General features: G+C 46.9%; 1 protein-coding gene across 2 annotated transcripts in view; it reads right to left on the reverse strand.

Annotated features, from left to right (window-relative positions):
- The window catches only part of ZNF365 (zinc finger protein 365), a 64,672-nt gene that overhangs the window by 16,217 nt on the left and 22,732 nt on the right, over nt 1-25,723 (reverse strand). For both annotated transcript variants that reach the window (XM_029609738.1, XM_029609739.1), the window contains exons 3-4: nt 7,990-8,170; nt 2,601-2,654 (exon numbers count right to left, since the gene is read on the reverse strand). In XM_029609738.1, coding sequence (XP_029465598.1) covers nt 2,601-2,654; nt 7,990-8,170 — 235 coding nt within the window. The remainder of the gene's footprint in view (nt 1-2,600; nt 2,655-7,989; nt 8,171-25,723) is intronic.

Raw genomic sequence — 25,723 nt, forward strand, 5'->3', positions numbered from 1 at the left:
CCAAGACCTCCAAAATTAATTTACTACAACCCCCCACCCTCCTGATGCCCCCCAAGACCTCCAAAATTAATTTACTACAACCCCCACCCTCCTGACCCCCCCCCCCCCAAGACCTGCCAAAAGTCCCTGGTGGTCCAGTGGGGGTCTGGTAGCGATCTCCTGGACTTGGGCTGTCGGCTGCCAGTAATCAAAATGGTGTCGACGGCCCTTTGCCCTCACTATGTCACTGGGGTCGACCAATGGCGGCGATAGCCCCTGTGACATAGTAAGGGCAAAGGGCCGTCGACACCATTTTGATTACTGGCAGCCGATGGCCCTTTGCCCTTACTATGTCAAAGGGGCTACCGTCACCATTGGTCGACCCCAGTGACATAGGGGCGGATTTTCAGAGCCCTGCTCGCCTAAATCTGCCCAAATCCGGGCGGATTTAGGCGAGCAGGGCCCTGCGCGCCGGTAAGCCTATTTTACATAGGCCTACCGGCGCGCGCAGAGCCCCGGGACTCGCGTAAGTCCCGGGGTTTTCGGAGGGGGCGTGTCGGGGGCGGGCCCGAACCACGCGGCGTTTTCGGGGCGTGTCGGGAGCCTTCCGGGGGCGGGCCCGGGGGCATGGCTACGGCCCGGGGTGGCCCGGGGGCGTGGCCGCGCCCTCTGGACCCGCCCCCAGATCGCGGCCCGGCGCGCTAGCGGCCCGCTGGCGCGCGGGGATTTACTTCTCCCTCCGGGAGGCGTAAATCCCCCAACAAAGGTAAGGGGAGGGGAGGGCAAAAGAAAGTTCCCTCCGAGGCCGCTCCGATTTCGGAGCGGCCTCGGAGGGAACGGGGGTAGGCTGCGCGGCTCGGCGCGTGCCGGCTATACGAAATAGATAGCCTTGCGCGCGCCGATCCCGGATTTCAGCGGCTACGCGCGTATCTACTGAAATCCAGCGTTTTCGGGGCGTGTCGGGAGCGTGTCGGAGCGTGTCGGGGCGTGTCGGGAGCCTGGAGCGCCAACAAAAGTACGCCTATTCGCGGTTTTTGAAAATCTACCCCATAGTGAGGGCAAAGGGCCATTGGCGCCATTTTGACTACTGGCAGCCGACAGCCCAAGTCCAGGAGATCGCTCCCAGACCGCTCCTGGACCCCCGCTGGGCCACTAGGGACTTTTGGCAGGTCTTGGGGGGGTCAGGAGGGTGGGGGTTGTAGTAAATTAATTTTGGAGGTCTTGAGGGGCGTCAGGAGGGTGGGGGATTTTGTTAGATTTTTACTTTTTTATTAAAGATTTGTCTGCGAGCCAGATGCAGCCATCAAAAGAGCCATATCTGGCTCCCGAGCCATAGGTTCCTGACCCCTGCCATAGAGTATACCTTTCCAACTGATTTAAGCAATAGTCTTTTATATCTGAGAACTCCAGTAAGATTGATTTAAAAACCTACAGTCACTGACCTACAGTCTAAATACTAGTTACATCTTATTGATTGCCATTCTATGACCTTATGTAGTAGTCTGTGTAAACAGTCATTGACCTATTATCTAAATAATGTTTGTATCAACATCCCACCGAAGAGCGAATTTCAGTAAAGGATTCTCAAAATGTCCTTACCACACCACAACTCTTTGGGTTCTGGGGTCTTGTGGGATTGCAATTTATTAATTAAATAAGTAAATCTCTCCACATTTGTTGTGAGCATCCTTTCTTTGAAAGTATTAAACATCCAACTTTCCAAACAACTGGAAAGTCTTCTTGGTAATTTTTAGAACATAGGTTCCCAACCGGAGTTTCAGGTCTGTGAGAGGGTTTTGGGATTCTGTCAAATCTAACAAAAACTAATAAAAATAAAACTGAAATATACATGATTGATTAACACACAGAAAAATATTTCTGGGGCTGGTGAACTGCCATGCAGAGGGCCTGGGTTTGATTCTCAGGTCGGGTCTTTCACTCTATGGGTTGGCTGGGGCTAGAGATGCTACACAGGCAGCATTCACAGCCCCTTGAAAGAAGGAAGGGAATCCCAGCCATTGTGCAAGTGAGTCTTAAAGGCCAGACTTAGGGAGCATGATTTCAGGGCTCTGAAGATAACTGGGCTAGCTCAATTGGGAGGGGATATAGAAATAGGGGGAAAACATTCCTCAGTATTAGTAAATGAAGGCTCAAGATATCAGTTACTAACCCCAGTTCTGAATGAGCTGGAGGTCCAATAGAGAAGAAAGTTCCTGCTGCCCTCTCCCCACACCCCTGAAAAAAAAAATATTCCTGCTGTAGTACAGAAGGACCGAGGAATTTTGCAACTAAGAGAGATGCCTCAGAAGCAAAAATGTTAAGAACCCCAATTTACAGAACTGCAATATACAGAAAATGTGAGCAGAGCATGCAAGCCACATTCCTAGTTCACTCTTTACTAGAGAAGCCAATCAGTGGCCAAGTCAAGCTATAGGTCTGGATTGTTTAGATTCAGTTTCTGATTTCTATATGTTGCCCATCTAACCATTATCTGATTATTGCAAATAAAGGGATGAAAATATTAATTTTTCATATCACTTTTTAGACTGTCCTCCTCTGATTATATAGTATGCAAACAAGAAAACTCCAAATTTTAAATATAGAAATATTCTTAGTTTTACCTTTTTCTGTGCTCCGTTTTGGCATCCATCTTGTAACCTGTGAATGCTTGTAACCTGCAAAGACACGTGTCAAAATGCTAGAAGATATCGCTGTATTTATGCTTCTAATATAATGTTTATGCACTAATATACTGTTAAAACCATAAAAACTAAAAAAGTGATAGTGGCAGAAATGGTATTAAAACAGACATATGATTTTTATAACATTCATAATGTGCATGTTAGTGGAAATCTTCTTTAAGCAACTGTTTAAAAACAAACTTAGCCATAAACTACTTTTTTTTTTATTGACACCTTAATGTCATACATGTATGTCAGAAAGGATTTGAACAATACAGATTTACTAGACCCACAGATGACAGAGAAAGATAAGATAAATGAAATTCCTTTCCGATTCCCAGATTTTATATTTGGTGCTAAAACTATGGTGGCGATTTTCCAAATGTCCACACTGGGTACTTTGTAACTTCGGGCTTTGCTTCACATTGCAAAGCAAAAGTATGATTTGAAATATGCCTCCCCCCCGAGAATGCATTCTCTTAATGCAGATTGCACCTTGTAGAACAACATGCGTACTTTTATCCACATTAATGAGCTAATTTTCAAAGGAGTTATGCTCGTAAATGTAACATACTAGCATAGCAATTTTCAAAAGCCATTTACTCAAGTAAAGCGCCCTTATGAGTGAGTAAATGCCTTTTAAAATCAGGCCCTAAGGGAGGGCAAATTTTCAGATGGTTGATTTATAGGGGTAAAACACTCTTTACTCATGCAAATGCTTTTAAAAACTGCCCGCTACGTGCATTAGACCAGATTTTAACATTTGATATAAAGTTACAGTTGATTTTACAGGTCATTTCTCCATTAAAGTAATGAAACAGAGCACAGTGAAGAATGTATACTACAGAAGAACACCATATAAAACACCTTTAGCACAAACTCCATTGTTAGAAGCCTCTGCATTATACCTCGAAGCACATGAGGAAGTCCACATTTTTATGATTATATTTGGGAGACATCCACCAGAAAAACTAGTTAAAAACACTAGCCACTAACAATACAGTAATGACCAAAAACATTCTTAGTTTTTCATTAAGTTGACATATCGTTTGGTAAGCAATAGCTTTTTGTACATTTTTATTATCCAGTGGTGTGCGATCTAGTCCTGCTGTGTGTCATTCTAAAGGGAACTAACGCTGCTGTATGCCATTCTACAAGGATCTAGCCCTAGTGCATTCTATTTTAAAGAGTGGCACGCGTACCGTAAATAAAATACTTCAGATCCGTCAAGTAACATTTTTACCTTGCTCTATGCACCTGTAAATCTTTACCATCAGGCTTCAAGCATTTGATGCTAAACAACTGTAGGGAGAGTTGAGTTTCATTACTTGAAACCTTTTCAGTTAGCCTGCCAGCGCAGGCTACATTCGACTTCCTACAATAGTCTGTGATTCACTTTCTTCAGGAAATACGTGATCTGCCTCTTCCTGCTTGCTCAGTATTTAGCTGTGGTTAGAGGAGCTTTTATACATAGTCAAACCCTTGGAATGCTGCAGATGTGTTTTTCACATTTTTTGATTATTTGGGTTGAGCACATTTCAATTAATTCTGTGAAGTTACATTTGGGCCTGACGTATAGTGACTGGATGGATGATTATTCATTTTTTTCAGTCACATAATTTGTTTTAGATAAAGCAGTGTGGACAGCCATGTACATCCATGGAAATAAAAGTTAACAAATAAAATAAAAAAACAAAATAAGGTGATATCTTTCTCTTGGACTAACTTATTACATTTCTCGGCAACCTCTGGGGAGTTAAAACTCCCTTCTGGAGGTCAGAACACAATGAAAAAAAGATGACATTTACCAGAAAACATAAGTGAATCATAAAAAGCATTACAATGATAGTGTGAAAGGGAACAGGGGGAAGCGGTGTTGATGGGTGATCAGGAGGTGACAACCAGAAGAATTGTATGGCTCATAATGAATTAAAAATTCAGGGGAATAGTGCAGGAAAGCTATATTAAAGATCCACACTTGAATCAAAATTAATGTGATAATTCTTTAGTTGGTACGTCCACTCCACGATTTACATTGAACATATCATCAAATTTCAATCAATCCCCCGACAGGGTCCCGTGTTTCGCCATGTCATTTATACCCACTATCATGTATGATCCATTTGATGTCCAAAAACATTTATATAGGTTTTTCCGAATGCTTAAACTTTAAAATGTTTTTTTTCTGATTCTGTATCATCACGTGATGCTTCTATTATGTCAAAAAAATCCACCTGCTCCCTTTGATCCTGCCCTTTTAACATTTAAAAAATTGGTGCGCATTGATATTGAAAAATTGGGATCCAGTCTCTCTGCTTGAGCCTCTTTAAAATTTGTCTACTTCTTTCTCCAGCCATTTGTCCCTAAAAGTCGCTCATTTGTCCGAGACTCCTCACATTTGATCACGTTGTTACAGAATCTACCTATTCCTAATGTGCCTTTCTTCTTTGTAACACTGGATATTGTCTCACTCTATTCTAACATACCTCAGGAGGAGGAGGCTCTCCTCCTGACTGAAGATACCTTAAATTTACGCCTGGCTCCGGTTCGTGTTCCCACTGATTTCTTGGTTTCATTAACTAGAATAGCTTTGACAAAAGATTTTTTCCTTTTTGAGTCTGTTTATTACCAGGAAATTAAGGGCACCTGAATGGGTGCTATGATGGCCCTGCATTTAGCTTGCCTCTACGTCTCTGACTTTGAGGAAAAATTCATTTACCCCTCTAATTGGGGGATGTATATTTCCCTCTGGCTCTGTTATATTGACAACATTCTTCTAATATGAACAGGCACAGATGTTCAATTTGTCTTATTTCTAGACTGGTTGAATAATTGGAATGGTCATCTACAATTTAATTTCAATATTCATCGTTCTTGCATTTCGTTTCTAGATATTCTCATCTCATCTGATTCAAACACATTTTTGACATCTATTTTCAGGAAAACAACGGATCGTAACACTCTATTGTCCTTTGATAGTCATCATCCCTATGCTTTGAAAAACAATATTCCCTTTGGCCAGTTTTTAAGACTTTGGCGGCTATGCTCATCTAGATCTGAATTTACTACCCACGCTAAGCAGATGCTAGTCCAGTTTAGAGAGAGAGGGTAACCCTATTCAATTTTGAAAAAAGCTTTTAAACACGCCTTGTATGTCAACCAAGATCTCCTTTTTTTACCACAGTCCCGCTCTTCTGAAGGTATCATTAATTGTATCCTGCCATTTTCAGTACAGAGCAAAGCTCTTACATCAATTGTACGCCGTTATTGGCCCCTGTTATCAATGCATGAGGTATTTGCTCGCCCCATCCGGTTCACTTTTCATTGGGGGAAAAACCTTAAAGATCTTTTAGTCCACTCTGAACTATCTCAAGTCACCCCTCCTGTATCAGTTTTTAAAGGCCACAGTTCCTGTGGTACCTGTTCTGTTTGTTCTCACTCATTATCTTTGTCTACATTATGTCATCCTTCTTTGAATAAAACACTCATTTTGCGTTTCAATTCAGATTGTACTACATCGGAAGTTGTTTATGTCATCACATGTCCTTGCCAGAAGCTCTATATCGGAAAAACGCCTCAAAAGATCAAAACCAGGATTATCGAACATCGTTCTAGTCTTGTCAACCAGCGGGAAAATGCTCTTTTAGTCATCCATTGGGTCGCCCTAGCTCACAGTATCTCGGACTTGAAATTTTGTGTTATCGACGTATTATCTCCTCCACGCCGGGGGGGGGGGGGGTAATTTGCAGAGACATTAGTCTGTGCACAGGTGGTATTCTCCTCAGTCGTCTCAATTAAGGATAAAGGCTTAGACAGGAAAGATGAATAAATGGTTGCATGGAAGAAAGCGTTTTGGTTGTCTGGACCATGGAATAATGTTATAAGGACTGCTGAGCAGAGAGTCCACCTGTCGAAGGGGTGCAGCACCTTCCAAAACTGACTGGCAAACCTACTAAGGAGGGCTTTAAACTAAGGTCCTCAGGTAAGTACAGGTAAGAAATGGAAAAAAAGGTGGAAAGCTATGTACACAAACACCCATAGTATGGGAAATAAAGTCCCAGATCTAGAAGCAGTCATGGTGAAGGCTAATGGATATAGTTGCGATCACAGATACATACTATCTAGAGAACTATTACTGGAATCTATTTATACCAGGCTCTAATCTATTCAGGAAGGATGGAGTAGGAAGGAAGGGGGAAAGGAGTGGTGCCATATAAAAAAATAATATTAAAGTGACAGAACTACAGGGCTTATGAGGTATAAAGGTGGCACTGTGGGTTAATCTAGAAAGAAGGAATGGAAAATCATATATATCCTTCATATTTAAATGATCAAGGCAGCACTAGCTCATCATTAGATGCCAAGCCAGCAGGAGATTTGTGACTATCTTCCTGCTGGATTAGTATGAGGGCCCTTTTGGAAGGATCCTGAAGGAGGTGGGGGGTGAGCAAGGACTTCTAAAGTTGAATGGAGGAGACTTTGCAATTTTGGGGGAATCTGAAAGAGTCTTGTGCATTTAGAGGAGTCGGGTTATTATATGCATAAAAGGCCTTATTAACACTTGCACTAATCATAGTACATATACATTATATTTAGGGCACTTTTCATATGTACATTCACTATGTATATCATTAGTTTACTACACTGGTCATAATTTTGTTTTGTAACATGTGCTATTGTTTAATGCACATTTTTATTAGTGTATTCTTAATATATATGCCCCTTTTTTTCTAAAAATGTCCTTGTCCAAATCTACTCATCAATCATTCTTGCTTTACATGAAACCATGTGATGCTGGGCTGGGTTATGAAGTGGCAGTATATAAATGCCTTGACTTAACTTGGATATATAATGATGGTACAGACCAAGTTTGAAGCACTTTCAAGAGTTTGACATTGATCCTACCATCAGAAATTAAATAAATATGAGAATGAAAAAAGGAGCTCAGGCATTTTAACTGTCAGCTGAATATTTTTATATATAAGCAGATACTGCTAAGTTAAGGACTTTTTAAGCAAATGATAAAATTACAACATTGAGAGAAGAAAGAGACGGCCCCAGCACTGGAGAATGAAACATAGAATGCTGGCACCTATCAAGCTATTTAGCACCATCATCCTGTCCCATTCCATATTTTGTTATCATAAGCAGGGTAACAGAGCAAAGATTTAAGTCAAGGCAAAGGTAAAAACCTTAGAAGGAACATGTGGTTGGAATGCAAGATATTCAAAATATGGAAGTTTTCTGACCGCTCACATTTAACATAAGAACACCAATAGTGAGCTTTTAATTAACAGTTCAGTTCAGAGAATCTGATTTTTGGGCCTACCACATGTTCTGGAATGTTAGAATAACTGCACTCGTTCTTCTGACTTTGATAATATTTTAACTGTTTTTCTGCCCTGTCAATTCGCTGTAGCAGATTTTCGATGAAATCCTGGAGCCTCGCTTTCCCCCGAACCTCCTTCTCAGCTACTGCTTCCAGAAAATGGTTGATAGTAACAACTTCCCTGCAAGACACAAGTTATGAAAATAGAGCAATATTTAAACATCATACACATTCATAAGTCTCTCTTCTACAGACTGCCTTCTATGGCTAGATATACTGCACACCCCAAATGTCTTTATTCTGTTACAGCAAATGAGAAGCACTTTATATCTGCAAGTATGCATCTGAGAGCTACATAACATGGATCATCATCTAATTTGTACATATATCTAAGCAACATTCATTTACATAGACTTAACTGCAACTGTCAAAGGCTGATCTTCTTTATTTATTTATATTTGATTACACATCTTCCCTGCTAGGTTCCAAGTATATTATACAAACATATTCATCCCAAATGATGGAACATGTACATCAAGAATTGCAATCCATAATATAATGCTGTACTTGAACTGTAGGTAATTTTCCATCAAGTAACATGGCTTGCCAACTTCACCACAAGCTGCACTATTTGATTTCCATATGCATGACCTATTCTGCATACATTTACATGCAAATCAAGTCATTTAAATACATTATGCCAATTTTTAAGGGGTGCATAATGCGTGCAATTTGCAATTTTGTGCATTATCCCTGCATTAATGCATTTACTGAACAGTATGAGGTTCATATTCAAAAATATTTAGCTGGCTAACTCAGACATTAGCAGGCTAAAATGAATATTTGGGAATATATCTGACTAAATTCTAGCCAGCTAATAAGACGGGGGGGGGGGGGGGGGGGGGAGGCTAGAATTTAGCTGGATAAGTTAGGGGTGTAACTGGGAGGAGTTGAGTTGGCCGGCCAAGTTAACCAGCTAACTCCAATATTCAGTTAGCCAGCTGACTTAGTTGGCTAAGTCTGATCGGGCCAAAGAGTTGTCCTAAAGTTAGTTCTGCTTTGCTCTGCACATCTTCCACCAAGCGCTCTGTTGACATCTGTGCCTGCTTCTGTGTGCCTCTGGCATTTGATTCCAGTGGTCCCTGGTCTCCAGAGATTGGCTCTGCCAACTGTGACGTCATTCACCTGCTTTATAACAGCTGAGGGCCAACGCCAGTGGATTCAGCTGATTACATCGAGCTGCTTTGCTTTGCAAATCTTCTACCAAATGCTCTGTTTCACCTGAGCCTGCTTCTGTGTGCCTCTGGCATTTGATTCCAGCAGTCCCTGGTTTCCCGGGCTTGGTTCTGCCACTGCTGACATCATTCACCAGCCCTATAACAGCTGAGGGCCGATGCCAGAGCCATGGCACACCAGAGTGAGGTGCACAACTAAGAAACATGCTCCTTGGGGCTCTCCTTCCTACATACTGTAATTCGAGCAAATTTGTCCTTGTGTTTGTATGGTTTACCAGCTATTTGTGATTCTGCTGATCAATGGGCAAGCAATAAAGAAGAAAATTCCGGTAATAGTTGATTTGATTAAGAAGTTATCTCCTGATTTGTTTTGCATTACTGAAACCTAGCTAACTGATATGGATGTTTTGCCTCTTAAATAGATGTCATTTCCTCCCTTTTCTGTTTTTAATTGTCCAAGGCTGGGAAGAAGGGGAGATGGGTTTATGCTAATTGCTAAATCAGAGTTAGATTTGAAAAGACTTAGTATTTTTCCTATTCCTAACTTTGAATATTTAGGGGTGGATTTTAAAGGGTTACGCGCGTAACCCCGAAAACCCGCTCCTGCGCACGCCGAGCCTATTTTGCATAGGCCCAGCGATGCGCGCAAGCCCCAGGACGCAAGTAAGTCCCGGGACTTGAAAAAATGGGCGTGGTGGGGGCAGGGTGGTCTGGGGGCGGGGCATGGGCATGACCATAGGCCTCTCCATTGCTGCTGGGCCTGGGGATCGCGCGCCGGCACTTGGCCGGCGTGCGCAACCTACACCTGCCCAGAGACAGGCGTAATTAAATAAAAAATAAAGGTGGGGGGGGGGATTTAGGTAGGGCTGGGGGTTGGGTTAGATAGGGGAAGGGAGGGGAGGCGGAAGGAAAGTTCCCTCTGAGGTCGCTCCGAAATCGGAAATCGGAGCAGCCTCGGAGGGAACGGGGAAAGCCATCGGGGCTCCCCTAGGGCTCGGCGCGCGCAAAGGGGTGCACAAGTGTGCACCCCCTTGCGCGTGCCGACCCCGGATTTTTTAACATGCGCGCATCCGGCTAACTTTAGGACAGCGCTATGGCATGACCAGAGTTAGTTGCATAAGTTAAGCAGCTTACTCCGAATATCAGTTAGCCACATGACTTATGCGGCTAACTCCGCTCCTCCCTAAAATGCCTCCTGCCCGGCCCCGGAACACCCCTGACTTATGTGGCTAAATTCTAGCCACATAACTCATTACGCGGCTTTTGAATATCGAACACGTAATGAATATATTGAAGAGAAGGAATTGCTGGATAAATTTCAGTTTGGCTTCTGGCCAATGCATGGTACAGAAATCTTATTATTATCACTTACTGATGTAATTCAACAGAGGTTCAACAATAGGAAATAATTTTTTCTGATTCTGTTGGATGTTGCTGCCGCATTTGACATGATGAATCCTAGGGTACCGCTGTGAAGATTGCGTGACATAGGTTTGAATGCAACCATAATCAATTATCTTGTGTGAATAATCTCAACAAATTGTAATAAACAGTGATTATTCAAGCCCAATAGGTTTGGATTCCAGAATACCAAGTGGTTCAGTTCTTTCAGTTTTACTTTTTAATTTATATATGTTCACGTTGTGTCAGCTTCTTGCAAATGTGAATGTTGGCTATTTTTTATATGCTAATGACATTCAGTTTTATGTCCCAATTGAGTCTTCTGTTGAGGACATGGTCACTTGCAGTAGTCAAGAATTGGTTAACTGAGAATGGATTCATTTTAAACATCAGTAAAACTGAAATATATCTTTCAAAATTTCCAAGTAGGAAATTGTCAGCCTTTTTAATCTTTGAAGGCATTAAAATTATGATTTCTAAACAAGTGCAAAACTTAGGAGTAATTATGGACACATAGGGCCTCATTTACCAATATCGCATTGGTATCGCATGGGTACCGCCCGTGTTAATAAAAGGGGCGTTCCCATGCAAATGAGGCTCTTTCCGTGCAGCAGGAAAAATTTGCGTGCCGCGAAGTTTTTGCGACTCGTGAAAATGTATTCGTGAATCGCGAAACTGTTTTCGCGTTTCGCGATGAAAAGAGTAAAAAATGATCGCGCTGCGTGACATTTTCGCAGTACGCGGACAAAAGTGAAACCAAGTACCGCGCTCTGCGATAATGTGACATGTATAAAAGGTCACTTCCTGCCCCTCCTCCTTTGAGGGTTTGGAAGGAGATTTGGAGAGGAGGTAGGTGTTGGAGGTTTAGAATTTTGGAGGAGTTAGAAATTTGATTACTGAGTGCGCTGTCTTGTAATATTCACTGTTGTCATCTGTTTCCCTTTACCTGTGTCTTGTGTAATCAGTGTTAGAGTGAAATATTGTCAGTTCCCTGTTTGTCCCTATCTGTGAGGAGGAGGAGGAGGAGGAGGAGGAGGAGTGTGGTGGTGGTGTTGTTGGTGGTGGCGAGGATGAGTGCGGTGGTGGTGGTGGTGAGGAGGAATGTGATGGAGGATGGAGCGTGACAGGAGTGGGAGGAGAGGACAGAAGAGGGGAGTTGAGAGTAGGGGGAGGAGGGGGAGAAGGGGAGGGAGGAAGAGGGACCTAGTCGTAGGGGTGTGAGGAGTAGGAGCAGGGACAGGGCTAGTGGGAGAGATAGGCAGGAGGGAAGTGATAGGAGGGTGGGGGAGGGGGAACGGGTGAGGCAGGAGAGAATGGTGGGAATGGGGTGCCTCCGGAAGTGGCACCCAAACCAGGCAGCCAGGCAAGGGTCAGGCAGCATTCTATACGCTTCAGCCAGGAGGACAACGATCGGCTGATTGAAGGCGTCCTCTGTCACTATGCCCATTTCTTTGGCAACCTGGCAGTGAAGACAAGCAAGGCAGCCAAGGCACAGCTATGGGCCACCATAGCTGCGGACATCAGACGCCAAAGTGGCATACCTCGCACCAGGGAGCAGGTGGCCCACCGTTACAGGGACATCAAGGCGCAGCTCAAGGTGAAGATTGCGGAGCGGAATGAATACCTGTGGGAGACAGGAGGAAGGTCCCCGTGCCCAATCCGCTTCACGGATATGGAGAGGAGTCTCATGCAGCGGCTGGGACCAGACATCTTCGAGGGATTGGATCCACGCCTTGATACCTCCCACCTCGAAGATGGTAAGTAGGCCTATACCCCCCTGTCCTGTGCAAGGTTCATACACAATGTTTAGTCCTATTTTCTGTTGAAGTTCCCCATGTGCTCTCGAGAACAGTCTTGCCCCCCCCCCCCATCCCCCAGGCAGAGGCTACCAGTCTGAGATGTGAAAGAAATGCTTACAACTGTTGACAATGTCAGTTTCCCCCTGTGCTCTGCACCGCCGAGATTCAGGCCCCATCCCCCATGCCATTAGGTACATATAAACATCATAACTGTATAAGCAGAATGACATGTTGGTCAAAGATTACATGTCCATGTTTGATGTTACTCTAATTCAACCAAACGCTGTGGTACTGATGCTGTATATCCTTTTTTCCCCCATCTTCTACAGAGCACTCTGGTCCCAGGCAGCAGACGTCAGATGCCAGCTGGGAGGGCCCAGGCACCAGCAGTGACCCACCGGGGACAAGGCGGCCACCAATGCTAACTAGGCCCTATTACATAGATGCAATGACACAGTGGTCGGAATCGGAGGAGGAGGAAGAGGTGCGGCCCACAACAGCAGCCACAGGCAGCCCCCTCACCCTGAGTGAGGCCCTTGAGGATATGGAGTGAGGGACCTCCCCCACTGCTCAGCACCCAAGCAGCCCGATGCCCTTTGAGCAAACTCCGCCCACTCTGTCCACACCAGTCATGTCTCCATGCAGCCCTGCACCAGCAGCTGGGGCAGCAATGGTACATCCCCCTGAACCGGAAGTCCCAACACCAGCACCACAAGCACCTCCAGCAGCGCCACCCTTCCAACCCAACCCCGACCCGATGACTTCCACACAGGCTGAGCAAATCAGGTTGGAACTGCGTGGCCTGAGGAGAGCCGTCAGACAGCTGAGCCGCGACTCCCAGCTCCAGACTGCAGCATTCACACAGGCAGGCACCAGCTTCGCAGCAGCGATTGGCACACACAATACAATATTGCTGCAAATCCTGCAGCGGATGCCGGACCAGCAGGCCTCATCATCCACAACGTCAACATCCCAGCCAAGTCCCTCAGGGTCCCGAGGCCACCGGGGCCGTCCCCCCAAGAACCTGCCACCTCCCACCGGACCATCACGACGTGGCAAGGGGCCCTGAGGGGACCATCAGGCACCACAAACCGGGTAGGGCAAGTAGTCCCACCCACCACTGGGATGGCCATCCCACAGAGGGGCAGTGCCGTCGAGATGGAAGAGGATGCACCACTGGCTGCTCCCCACAGAGGGGCAGTGCCGTCGAGATGGAAGAGGATGCACCATGCAAAGCTGATGAGGCGCCACCTCCCACCCACCTGGTCACCTGGCCCACCGGCATCCGCTGCGCCACTCTGCTGTGTGCCGTCTGCATCCGCTGCGCCACTCTACTGTGTGCCGTCTGCATCCGCTGCGCCACTCTGCTGTGTGTCATCTGCATCTGCTGCGCCACTCTGCTGTGTACCGCCTTCTGTTCTCAAGGGCTGTAAATTCTGGCAGTGTGCTGTGGGATGACCTGTCTGCTCAAGGACTGTTAATGCTGGTTGTGGGGTGCGTTCTGTGCCTCATGTGGCCAAATGGCACTTGGCCTGTTTCTTCCTGGGCCTTCACTGCTGCTGCCATGCCGCTGCTGTCTGTTCCTGGGCCTCCTCGCCATGCCGCTGCTGTCTGTTCCTGGGCCTTCACTGCTGTTGCCACACCCTTCATGTGTTTGCCTGCTGCCTACATGCTGAACTGCTGGATACCTTGTCTGTTGGCTGGACTTTGACTCTGCCGGCCGGCCTCTCAGGCAGTCCCCTTTCAGTGCACTCTTTCAACATGGACCGCCTGGGGCCTGGACTTTCACTCTGCCGGCCGGCCTCTCAGGCAGTCCCCTTTCAGTGCACTCTTTCAACATGGATCGCCTGGGGCCTATGCCAGTCAACACATTGTATATTGTCCAGCGGTAATCTATGTATTGCAGGATCCTAGCTATTGGGGTGCCACTTCCTGTTTCTCTTTTCCTAGGTAATCATGCTTTGCCAGTACTGATAACACCCACTACCTGCATATCAGTATATACGCCTTATGGTGGAGTGAAGTAAGTAGCATGGAATTGGACCACTTTGGATCTATTACCTATCTAGTACTTGCAGATTATGACTACCTAGGAACATCTAATGTATGGTTAAACTGATGATCTAATACATCACTATACCCTGCACAATGTTGTAAGGAATAAAATTCCGGTTTACCATGCCACCTTTTGTGTCCTCGTTATGTTCCTAATGTGCCCCTGGTGTACACCCGCCACACCTAGCATGCTGCATCACACGTTGGACCAATGCTGATTTTCACAACTGCCCCCTGTCTGAGGTTCAGTATAGCAACATCTGGACTTGCTATTGAAAAACCTTACAGTTATGTTCAAATAGTAGTATGGCGGTAAGGGGGACCCTGCAGAGTAAACATTAGGGGAGTACATGACATGTCCCTCACATTAGAAGAGGTACTGTTCCTCAGTACAGGGAATGCACAGTAAGGGAGCGTTCTGATGTATGTCTGCTCTCATGATCTGTGTGGGAAGGGGTGGCCAGCAGTCTATTGCAATTGCAGTGCTCATGTCAGGCACTGTTGGCGGTGATGAGTCCAGACACGTATTCTTACCAGTATTCAGTATTATAGCTATCTCTGCCTGACAAACACCACATATGTGAGCCTAACCGAATTTGCTTCCTAGATTGGTCTCTCACATGTCCTGGTAAACGGAAGATGCCTTCGACCAACGCTGGGTGACTGACAGACAAGTTTCCAACCTCTGGTGCCATGCAGGACATCCATGATAGTGGTGGCTCATGCATACGCTTAATTTCCAGGCGCCATTGGCATACAATAGTATGTAGCCATTCCGCCATTCTCATCTGCACATGCTAAGCATGTACCCTGTGCATACTCATATATCAGTGTACATCCCCACCATGGCAGCATGTCCATGGATTCCTTGTGTGGCAGGAAAGGTTTCCTATAGTTACTGTCTTAGCCTTAAGGTTGTGGGCCACTGAAAGGTGAGGCATGGGAAGGGTTATGTTGCTATCTGCATGCCGTGTATTAAAGGAATTGCACAGACTGTCAGCGGCCAGGTAACTAGGTTGTTGCTAGTCGTACGGAGAGGTGAATATATTAATGCTAATGTGTCATACCCGTTTACATGGTGCAACCGGTGTAAGGCATGCTCAACAGGCCTTAAGTGTGTTGATCTGGTGTCCCTGTGCACAAAGATGTGGTGACTGCTGGTGTGCAGTCACTGTTAACCACCAGTATATTACTTTGATAGCCAGAAAAGGGCACGGGTTGCAAGAAGGGGTCACCATCCGTTGTGACACACATCCCTCCGGTGCCGTCTCCAAGCTGTGGGGTGTGCATGGACCCTTTATAATGCTGGCCACGTCCACCATGTGAACACTGTCTGACAGCCAACACTGTGTGGTCCACAGTCCTACAGTGTCTTCACATATTTCACCTCGCCACACACACATATACCAGCCACTCTCCAAGATTAACTGTCATTGTTGATAGCGCATGTTGTTTGGACAACCAGTCCAGTCCACTGACAGGTATCTGTCAGTGTTGACAAATATTCGGTATACTTTACTGACTAATAACAGAGCAACAATCATTTAGATGCAGCAGAACCCCAGTGGACTTTCCCTCCTACAGGTGTGCTGTTCAGAAGGTTACAGGTAACCAATGTTGCTGACACATCATTATCAGCAGAATATTAGTGTTTCCACATACTGTATGACCTGTGTCACCAGCACGTAATATACCCACCTCAACCCTGTTCTTCTACATACTCTGTCTTGAAGCTCCTGTACCTGCAAGCCTTTCTTGAGGGACATCATGCGAATGGGACGTATACCCTCCCAATGGAGCAAAATGGGTGCATCTATGTCAATCGGAGGGACATGTAGGCCCATGTCTGGCCCATATTCCCTCTATCGTTGCACACAGCTCAGTTAGCAGTGAATGGGAAAACCACTGTCTGCCAGCTCCTGTGGAATACATATTTGGCCAGTGAGGTAAAGGGGTCTTCTCCACATATAGGCTGTCAGGCATTGCCAGAGGTCATACAGTATGTGGAAACACTAATATTCTGCTGATAATGATGTGTGAGCAACATTGGTTACCTGTAACCTTCTGAACAGCACACCTATAGGAGGGAAAGTCCACTGGGGTTCTGCTGCATCTAAATGATTGTTGTTCTGTTATTAGTCAGTAAAGTGTACCGAGTATTTGTATCACCGGGTGTCACACATTTCTGTACTCAATTATGAGTAGGTTTGTGCATCCGTGGAGGACACAATCTGTGACAGATGGTCTGCCACTGTAAGTGGACATCCGGAAGCTCTGAGCAGTCTACCTCTTGCCATACATGGTGTAAGGTGTTGCCTAGATGTGCAGCCCACTGTGTGGCCTGTGTATGTAGTGGTTCACAGGCCAGGTGCAACACTGAACACTGCAATGCTGTTTGTCAGCGCCCTTAGGCACATCTTGCTTCCCTGGCACATTCCACCTCATGAAGGACAGGTTGCCATGTCTGAGGATACAGCATGTAGCGTTCAGCCTGTTTAACGTCTGCGCATCCAGCTAATGGAGCTCCTGGACCACAGAACTTTGGTGCTGCATGGAGCACAATTGTTAAGGATGCACATGTGCTTGGCCAAGTGTCAGGTATTACCACACTGTAGCCGGGAATGGCAGGGGCTCATGGCTACGTTGGCCCTCCTGATATCCCCTTGTGGAGGACATCTCCGGATGCAGCCATGTGGCGTGCTGCCAGAAGGATGCACCCTTATAAGGTACAGTACATGGCAGCTCTATATTTATTTATTTATTTATATGTAAATCTACATGGTATCATGGTTGAGGGGCAAACCTGAGAGCGGTTGGTGCAGAGGAAGGGCGTGTTACGCAGAGGCTAGGTACTACCTGTACCCCGAGATGCCATCCTGGTATGGGCTGGTGCTGTGGCCAGCAACATTGGTGTCATAATGGCTGAGACACACACCGACCCGTGGCATTTACACAAGCTGGGTGGGATGGGCTTCCATATATTGTGGGCGGACTGGACGGAGATAGGGTTGTGGTCAGAGTGCAGACCTAACATCATCCCAACTGTTCCCCTTCCTGCACAGCCTACCATTGTACTGTACAGTATGAGGGCGACAGTGCAGTCAATCCTACATACCTTACCACCCACAAATGGTTCCAATATTGTGATAGAGGGAGAAATTAGTTTGTCACCGGTCTGAACCCCTGTCATCCTCATCACTGCAAGTAGCAAGTGTGGAAACAGCTATTGCTGTACAGTAATATGTGTCAGCTAGTGGATTATCACTCACACCCATGCATGTGCTGGTGTTCCAAACAGCTCTGGAATATGGTGTCCATAGGTTGTGTGCTGAAAGGCTGGTCGCCTCTATCAGGACACCTAGCACATATTCATTGTTCCCGCTCATTGATCACCGATTCTTCCTATACCACGCCTGGTTTGTTGCCGCAAAGGGGTAGTACACATGTTAGGAAAGGGGCGTGGGCTGTACATCAATATACCTCATCACCTGCCTAGCTGTATATCTGGCCCCCTTCATGCATACATTCCACCCTGTGCAGCCTCCTTTTGTATTCTGCCACCTCCATACGGCCGACACATGGGTAATGCGGGTTCAGCGAAAGGCTTAGGCTCTAGGGACACATTCACATATGAGTATTGAAGTCCTTTATTTCGACATCAGGACCTGTGCTTGGAGGGCTGTGTGATCATCTGTCAACAGCGACATTAGTTAGTCATCATACTCAGCAGTAAGGCTGCTATGATGAGGGCGTTGGTGGAACCAACACGGTTATGATGGGCTGTGTTTGCACGAGCGTCAATGACTGTGTGTCTGCTCACCAGGAGCGTGCTGTCAGGGTACAAATGCCTGGTCGGAGGTGCTTCCACAGTACACAGCATGCCTTCTGTGCTATTGAACCAACTGCAGTGGGTTACGTGGCACCAGCCACACCCAGATCTGTGCCTTGTGCCGCACTGACCCATTTGTAGGCGGTTGCGCAGCCCATCTGTTGAGGCCCTGGGTGAAGAGGCACTCTGTTACAGTCCTGAGAGCCTCATTGGCAATTTGCACAGATCTCCATGTCTTAATACATTGCAGCCTGCTACTTTCTGCACCTTATACACATTCGAAGGGCCCCTGACACCACATTGAGGGGGACTGCATCATCGTCACATCCACCTGTCAGTCCGCTTGTGAGGGCTCACTCCTCAGTAATGGCCATCTATCACTCAATAGAGCAGTGTACACATGCATGCATCCTCCCTTTGCCAGCCTGGCCCATCAGCTGTGCTGCTGGTGACAGTCTGTCTGCGAGGTGGCTGCCAACAGTCAGCCCATCACCTTTGTGGCGGAATATGTGACATGTGGGTGGGTACCCCCATGTGGCAGCTCAGTGCAGACAGCACTGCTGATACTTTCTACAAGTGACATGTTATGACAGGAGCATTTACGGCCTGCATTAAATGGTGGCTGTGTGTCCCAACAGGGGACATCTATATCATGAAGAGTCTGACGGCCTGTGTGTGTGCTCATTCCAGGACCATGCATGGCCAGGTGGTTATTTCCTTGCTTCTCATGCGCACTGTGTTGATCACTAACTCCATCAGATAATGTGTGCCATATCTGGCATGACACAGGTGTGTGGTACGCCTTGGATGGCAGGTGTGCACTGGACACCAACCCTGAGCTCTGCTGCTATTCCATCAGTAGCTGTACTGTGACTAAACAGTTCAGACTGTTACTGGGGACATGATGGGCAAGGCGTTACATACTGTACAAATATTCACAGACCATATACATGTACGGTAGACAATGTGCACATGAGCATCTCAGGATTGACATTCCTACACAAGATACACGGTGGCTGCACCCTTTGCAGCCACAACTGCCCGGTTGTGACAGCTATGCCAGGCTACCCATTGAGCCCCACATCACTGGTTTCACAGTCACAGCCAGATACATGATGTGAGCAGCCATAGTTTTCAAGTGGTACTGCATGAATATGTAGGCCAGAACACATGTACATGCATAGTCAGTTACAGGGAGCCCAGTGGAAGGTGTGTGTGAAACAGAACCACCGACTCATGGGAGCTGGCACTGTACAAACCGTGACCGATGTTTCATGTCTGTACTACATGTGTTTATGGAGGCTGATACACAGTATTAGTGGACCCATGACAGCACAGTGGCCTACATACTGCCATAGCTGTGTGTGGGGGGGGAGGGGGGGGGAACTGTACATGCATCTCCTTTCCTTCGCAGCGATTCCTTGTAGCAGCATACAGCCGCCACAACCATGTGCATGCAACCAGATAGCTGGCTCTCCTTTCGGCCAGCTGCAATGACCCCAGAGGTTTGATGCTGTGGGATGCTACAGTGATGAGGCACCTTCACATACGTCTGTGCATGTCACCGTGATGGCATTAGGGACTGACAGAGGTATGGCCCAATACAGCTACAATTGTTGTAAGGTGTAAGCTAATCTGGGGAGGCGTGTGAGTGTGTTGTGTCTCATGAGGACAAGTGTGTACAGTACCGTCATCCTTGGTGGCATGTCAGTATGTAGCAAGTGCTTAATGAAATGGCACTTAATAAGTCACACACATAGAGCACTTCACCAGTGCCTCGAGCCAGCACTTAGCCACCCTATTATGGGCTATACCCTCAGATGTAGAGCACCACCCCCAAACAGTTGTTGGGTGGACAGACCTAGCAGGTCTGGGAAGTAGCAGACTGAAAAAGAGGTCTGCACATGCAACTATGTCCTAACCCATCAGTGGCCAAACTGCCCTGCAGGGGCATGGTTCTGTCCCATGCCTTATACAGACACCTTAAAAGTGTGTCTGTATAAGGTGTTGCCGAAGCTGCCTGCCACTGACTGTGTTCTCATGCCATCGTGCACGCACACATGGGGGATCAGGTCTGAGGTCTGGATCTATAGCCATAGGCATCCCATGCCGAAGAGCCACATTATGGAACACACTGCAAAGCAAGATTATCCTTGCAACCTTGGGGGGAGCATACAGTAACGCTCCCCCAGTCTTGTCCAAACACCGGAAGCAGCTCTTCAGAAGGCCGAAGGTACGTTCGATGACTGAGCGTGTAGCTCGTACGCCCTCATTATAGGCCATCTGTTGCGCCGTGGCAGGCTGGAGGATTAGGGTCATAAGCCAGGGCCTACATCCATAGGCTGAGTCTCCTGTACCAATGAAATAGGCAAGCCATTACAAATACTGATGTTGATGTCACATGCGTTTAGGTGATCACTACATGCAGTAGAACCAGATGGGACGAGGTAGGCCATTCTTGTTCCCTAACACCCTATTTGTGGGGCTCCATGCTTGCTTTGTGCCATAGCAGGTGTGCTGCTAATAGGAGGTATAGCACATGAAGGGCCCCTAGACACTGAAATTTATGTCAGCTGTGTGTATGCGGTAGGTCCTTAACCTCACGGTCCTTACAGATTATATCCCTGTGTTCGGATCATACGCATCATGCACTGTAGTCATTGCGTACAGACATATCTGCTCAACCTGACCTTTTATGTAGGTATGCATTCCCAATAACAGGCATGATGTCAACTGGCTGCCCCTGAATGTGCACAACTGACTAGAAGTGATCATGCGAAGTATCATGTACGTCAGGACCTCAGGAACACCAGTGGCTGTGGGTTGTCCTTACAGCACAACTGTAGAATCACCTTGGACAATGCCATTAACCATGGCTATACCGAATTAAGTGTAGGCTGTTCACTAGTGCGGTGAGGTGAACATGCCATGCCACATACAGGCCATACTGGGGCTGCTGTGTACCTCTTGCTTGGCAGCCCATAGTTAGTGTTTGGATGCATGAGCCATTCCACCACTTAGGGTAACACTATGAGCCACTGAGACCTGTTGTGATGGGGACATATCACTCCATCCGGATAGGGCGTACACGTCACATTTGTGTGCCATAACAGAGATGAACATTGCTAATATGTTAGATGTATGGAAACTTATATCTTACCTACAAGCCAACCATCACCGTACAGGCCAGCTTCAAATTTGCGAAACAGAGATGATCGCCTGAGTATGAAGGAATCGTGCGCTGATCCCGGAAAACTGGACATCACCGCATTCCAGCATCACACACCACTTGCACGTTGAGGGAGTGGAACTGCTTTCTGTTGTGGTAGGCTACGGGGTGGAATGATGGCAACATGAGTGCAGTCAATAGCTCCAATGACATTCGGAAAGCGGGCAATGGCATAAAAACCACGCTTGCGGTCCATCAGGTCCTGTCTGTCGCGCGGAAAAGCTATGTATCGAGGCATGCGGGCCATAACTGCTTCAGTGACCTGGTGCAGACACCGTGAAAAGGTGCTCTGTGACATCCCACCCACAACAGCTACCGTGGATTGGAAGGAGCCACTTGCTGTGAAGTGCAGGGCGGCCAAGAGTTTGGTCAGGCCGGGGATGGCACGGCTCTTTCGGGTTCGAGGCTCAAGGGCAACTCGTATGTCTTCATATATTTCCAGGATGGCACGAGAGCTGAGGCGATACCTGCTGATCACAACATCCTCTGGCGGGCAAGATTTTCAATCAATTTCACCTTTAAATGTGACTGAAATATTGGAATCCACAAGTGTGGAAGAGGCACAGCATTCCACTTTGATTGTATCCTTTTTATTAAATTCGGATAAAGAATGGATCCAAAAATTATTCTTCAGAAATATTAATGAAAAATTTTGCCAACTAAATGTAAGAGTATTCCCTGATGTAACAAGAGAGACACAAAAGAGAAGGAAAGTATTCCTTATTTTAAGACCTAAACTTTTGCAAATGGGTGCGCAATACAAGCTAAAATTTCCATGCAAATGTTGTATAACTTATAAGTCAGTTAAATATTGCTTTTTTCAACCATCTCATTTGATTAAATTTATTTCTGATAAGAATATAGAGAGTGTCCCAGCAGCAGCAGCAGCCCCTCAGTAATATAACTAATAATGCTCTAATATAATGTATAAAATCTCAAATTGGATTGTCAATATTGCTTAAAATTTTCTTTGTTTGTAAAATGCCTTTATTATCATTACAACATCCTCTGGCATACCCAGTAATGAGGTTCGTGGGAGATAGATGCGCTGCCTGTACCTGCCGCGACATCGACCAACGTCCTGATGTCTGTGTCGGGCCTGCTCAGCCATGGAGTGAGCCTGGCCCATACACTGTGAATGTGTGGATGGTGTTGGGAAGGTAGACCTACTAAGAACAGGCCTTTCTATTGGGTAGCACTACCTTTGCAGGTGTGTGGGGATTGGTTTTCTACATTTTTCGTTAGCCGTGATATTATCGCGGTGTGCGCTATACGCCGCGATACAGTGTATCGCAATTAAAAGAGGTGTAGTTATTGGCCGCGTTAGGAGCCACGCCAACAGCGCAGCTGTTTCGCGGTTCATGATAAGACCTCCCTACTTTACATTTGCCCCGCCCCAACTCCGCCCCTGAATACTTAATTCCAAATTTGCATTCGCGAACCGCGATAACTGCTTTTAGCGTGGTTTGCAAACTTTTCGCACGCGATACAGCCGTATCGCGCGCGAAAAGGGCTTAGAAAATAACCCCGTAGTTATTCTTCAAATCTCAGATTAAAGTATTGGCATGGAATTGATTTTTTAAACTCAGTATGCTCCAGCACGTGAAGCCATTTCTTTCCTAAAGTGATTTAAAAACTGTGCTCCATAGTTTAATAATTTCCAACATTGACTATTATAATTCCTTATACTTGGGATAACCAGACTCATTGTTGAAAGCACTGCAGCTTATACAGAATGCTGCTGCTCAAATTGTGATGGGGCAAAGCATCTGTGAGCATATTACTCCATGTCTTCATTGGATACCCATTCTTTTTTGGATTACGTTCAGAATCATTATGACTGTGTATAAGGCACTCTATGGTATAGCTCTGGGTTGTCTTAACTCAATCCTAAAAGTCTTTCAGCCTATGCTTACTCTAAGGTTGTCTTCTCAGTTTATAATGACTGTTCCTTCTGAATGGTATGTGAGACTCTAGAGTGTGTGATCTAAGTTGCAGGCCCTAACTTTTGGAATGAGCAACGGCAAAAGGTGAGGTCCTCGCTAAGGGGCAGATTTTAAAACCTGCACGCGGGCACAGATTTGTTTGTGCAACCCGGCGCAAACAAATCTACGCCCGATTTTATAACATGCGCGCCCCCCAGCCCTAACTAGATCTCCCCCTACCTTTGTTTCAGAAGTTTTGCCTGCCCAAGGCAGGCATAACTTGCACGCGCCGGCACACCATCCCTGGCACAGGCCATTGTGATGGAGGACTCGGGACCACCCCGGACCGCCACCACGACCCCGGACCCGCCCCCTTCCCGCCTCTTTTTCGAAGCCCTGGGACATATGCACGTTCCGGGGCTTAGGCTTCCCCTTAATGGGGAGTTCTGGAGAGAAGTGCAGGGACATAAGAACATTAAGAACATGCCATACTGGGTCAGACCAGAGATCTGATGAGAGTGTTGCGATGCGGCCCGTGGCTGGAACCACGAGACGCTTTTTACCGCCATCCGCCGCCCTGCAGCCTGGCCAGGCCGCAGCCTGACTTCCCTCATGGCCCGGAGGCCGTTATCTTCACCGCTCTCGCAGCCAGCCTGGAGCCTCCCATGCCGCGGACCCTAGCAGCCCAGCCGCCATCTTGCTGGCACAGCAGGAGCTATGCTGGTTCTCTCCATTGCGGCCTGGGGGCCGCTGAAGCCGGGACCTGCTCGGCTGTTCCACCCCCGGATCTCTCCTGCGTGGCTAACACCGCTGATGATGTCGGGGCCTGCTTGAGGCCCTCTCCGGCTCCTCCCTTCGCTGCCCTGCATTGCCGCTGTCCAGGGCCCTGACTTCCTGTTCCTGCTCCTTCCTAGGGGCGGGCCCGCGGCTTCCTTCCAGATTTAAAGGACACGTGCAGGTGTGGTTCTCTTCAGGCTCCTCCCTGGATGTTTCCTGCTTCGCCCTACAAAAGGGCTCCGTGCTCAGTTCAACTTTGCCTTCACAAGGAGCTTGTTCCCTCCTGGAACTGTCCTTCAGGAGCTGGTCTTCTATTTGACTTCCGTGTACTCCTCACTCCTGCTTGGCATTCCATGTTCTTCGTTGGATCCTCCATTGTCTTCTCTCCTGGTCTTTGCTGATGCTTCGCCCATCCTGATGTCTCCATTGTCTTAGCCTTCATGTTCCTTGACCTCGTTACCATGTCCTGATGTCCGTCTTTGAGAGGTCTTCCTGGACTCGCCTTGATCCATCCCAGCGTGATCCGTGACCAGCCGGTTGGGCTGTGTAGGGCGCGCTGTGGCCCAGTGGTCCGCGACCACCCCAGGTGCGGTGTGTAGGGCGCTGGTGGATTTTTCCTCATCTGGTGAAGTTGAAGAGCTCTTCTTCCTCCAGGCTTATAGTCTTCAGGATGTTCCACTTCGTCCGTCCTGGCTGCTCTTTGTTGAGTGTCCAGAGTGCTGTCTTGGTCTTCCTGGATCTTCGCCTTAGAGGCTTCTCCTTCAGAGTTCCTCCGATGTCCTCTGATTTTAACTTGTCTGATCCTGAGTCCATCTGATCCTGAGTTTGTCTGATCCTGAAGCCATCAGCTTCCATGTTCCAGTCCTCGCCTATCTCAGCCTAGTCCAGCCTGCCGCCTTCTGCCGTTACCCAGCGGCTGGTCTGAAAGGGCTTGGAATGGTCAGAGGACCATTCAGAGACCAACATTGCATTGTTGGTCTCACTGAGACCAGGTTGGCAGGGCTTGGGTTGCTCCGTTCCAGATGAGTATGTCTCGCTGCAAGGGCACCCTTCCCCAGAAGTCGGGAGCGCCCCCTAGCGCTCCCGCCCTTAGTCCCACAACAGAGAGACATCGAAAAGATGGGAAAGAATGCAGAAGTGTTGCTCATTGGAGATTTTAATCCAATGTAGACCAGAGTATCCCTTCTGCAGAATCTACGAGAAGTAGAGAGATACTGGACACCCTCCAAAGGGCTATGTTCAAACAAATGGTAATGGATCCCACGAGGGACAGTGTAATCCTGGACTTCGTGCTCACAAATGGGGATAATGTCTATAATGTCCGGACAGGTGCCCACCTGAGAACAAGTGATCATCAGACAGTAGGGGTTGATATTGCGAATAAGTTATAAAGAAGTCACACGAAGAACCGAGTTTTGCATTTCAAATATACGGACTTTGAAAAATGAATGGAGGAAGAATTAGAAAACTGGGAGAAAATGGGC

The sequence above is a fragment of the Rhinatrema bivittatum genome, chromosome 7 (assembly GCF_901001135.1).
Source record: "Rhinatrema bivittatum chromosome 7, aRhiBiv1.1, whole genome shotgun sequence".
Classification (NCBI taxonomy): domain Eukaryota; kingdom Metazoa; phylum Chordata; class Amphibia; order Gymnophiona; family Rhinatrematidae; genus Rhinatrema; species Rhinatrema bivittatum.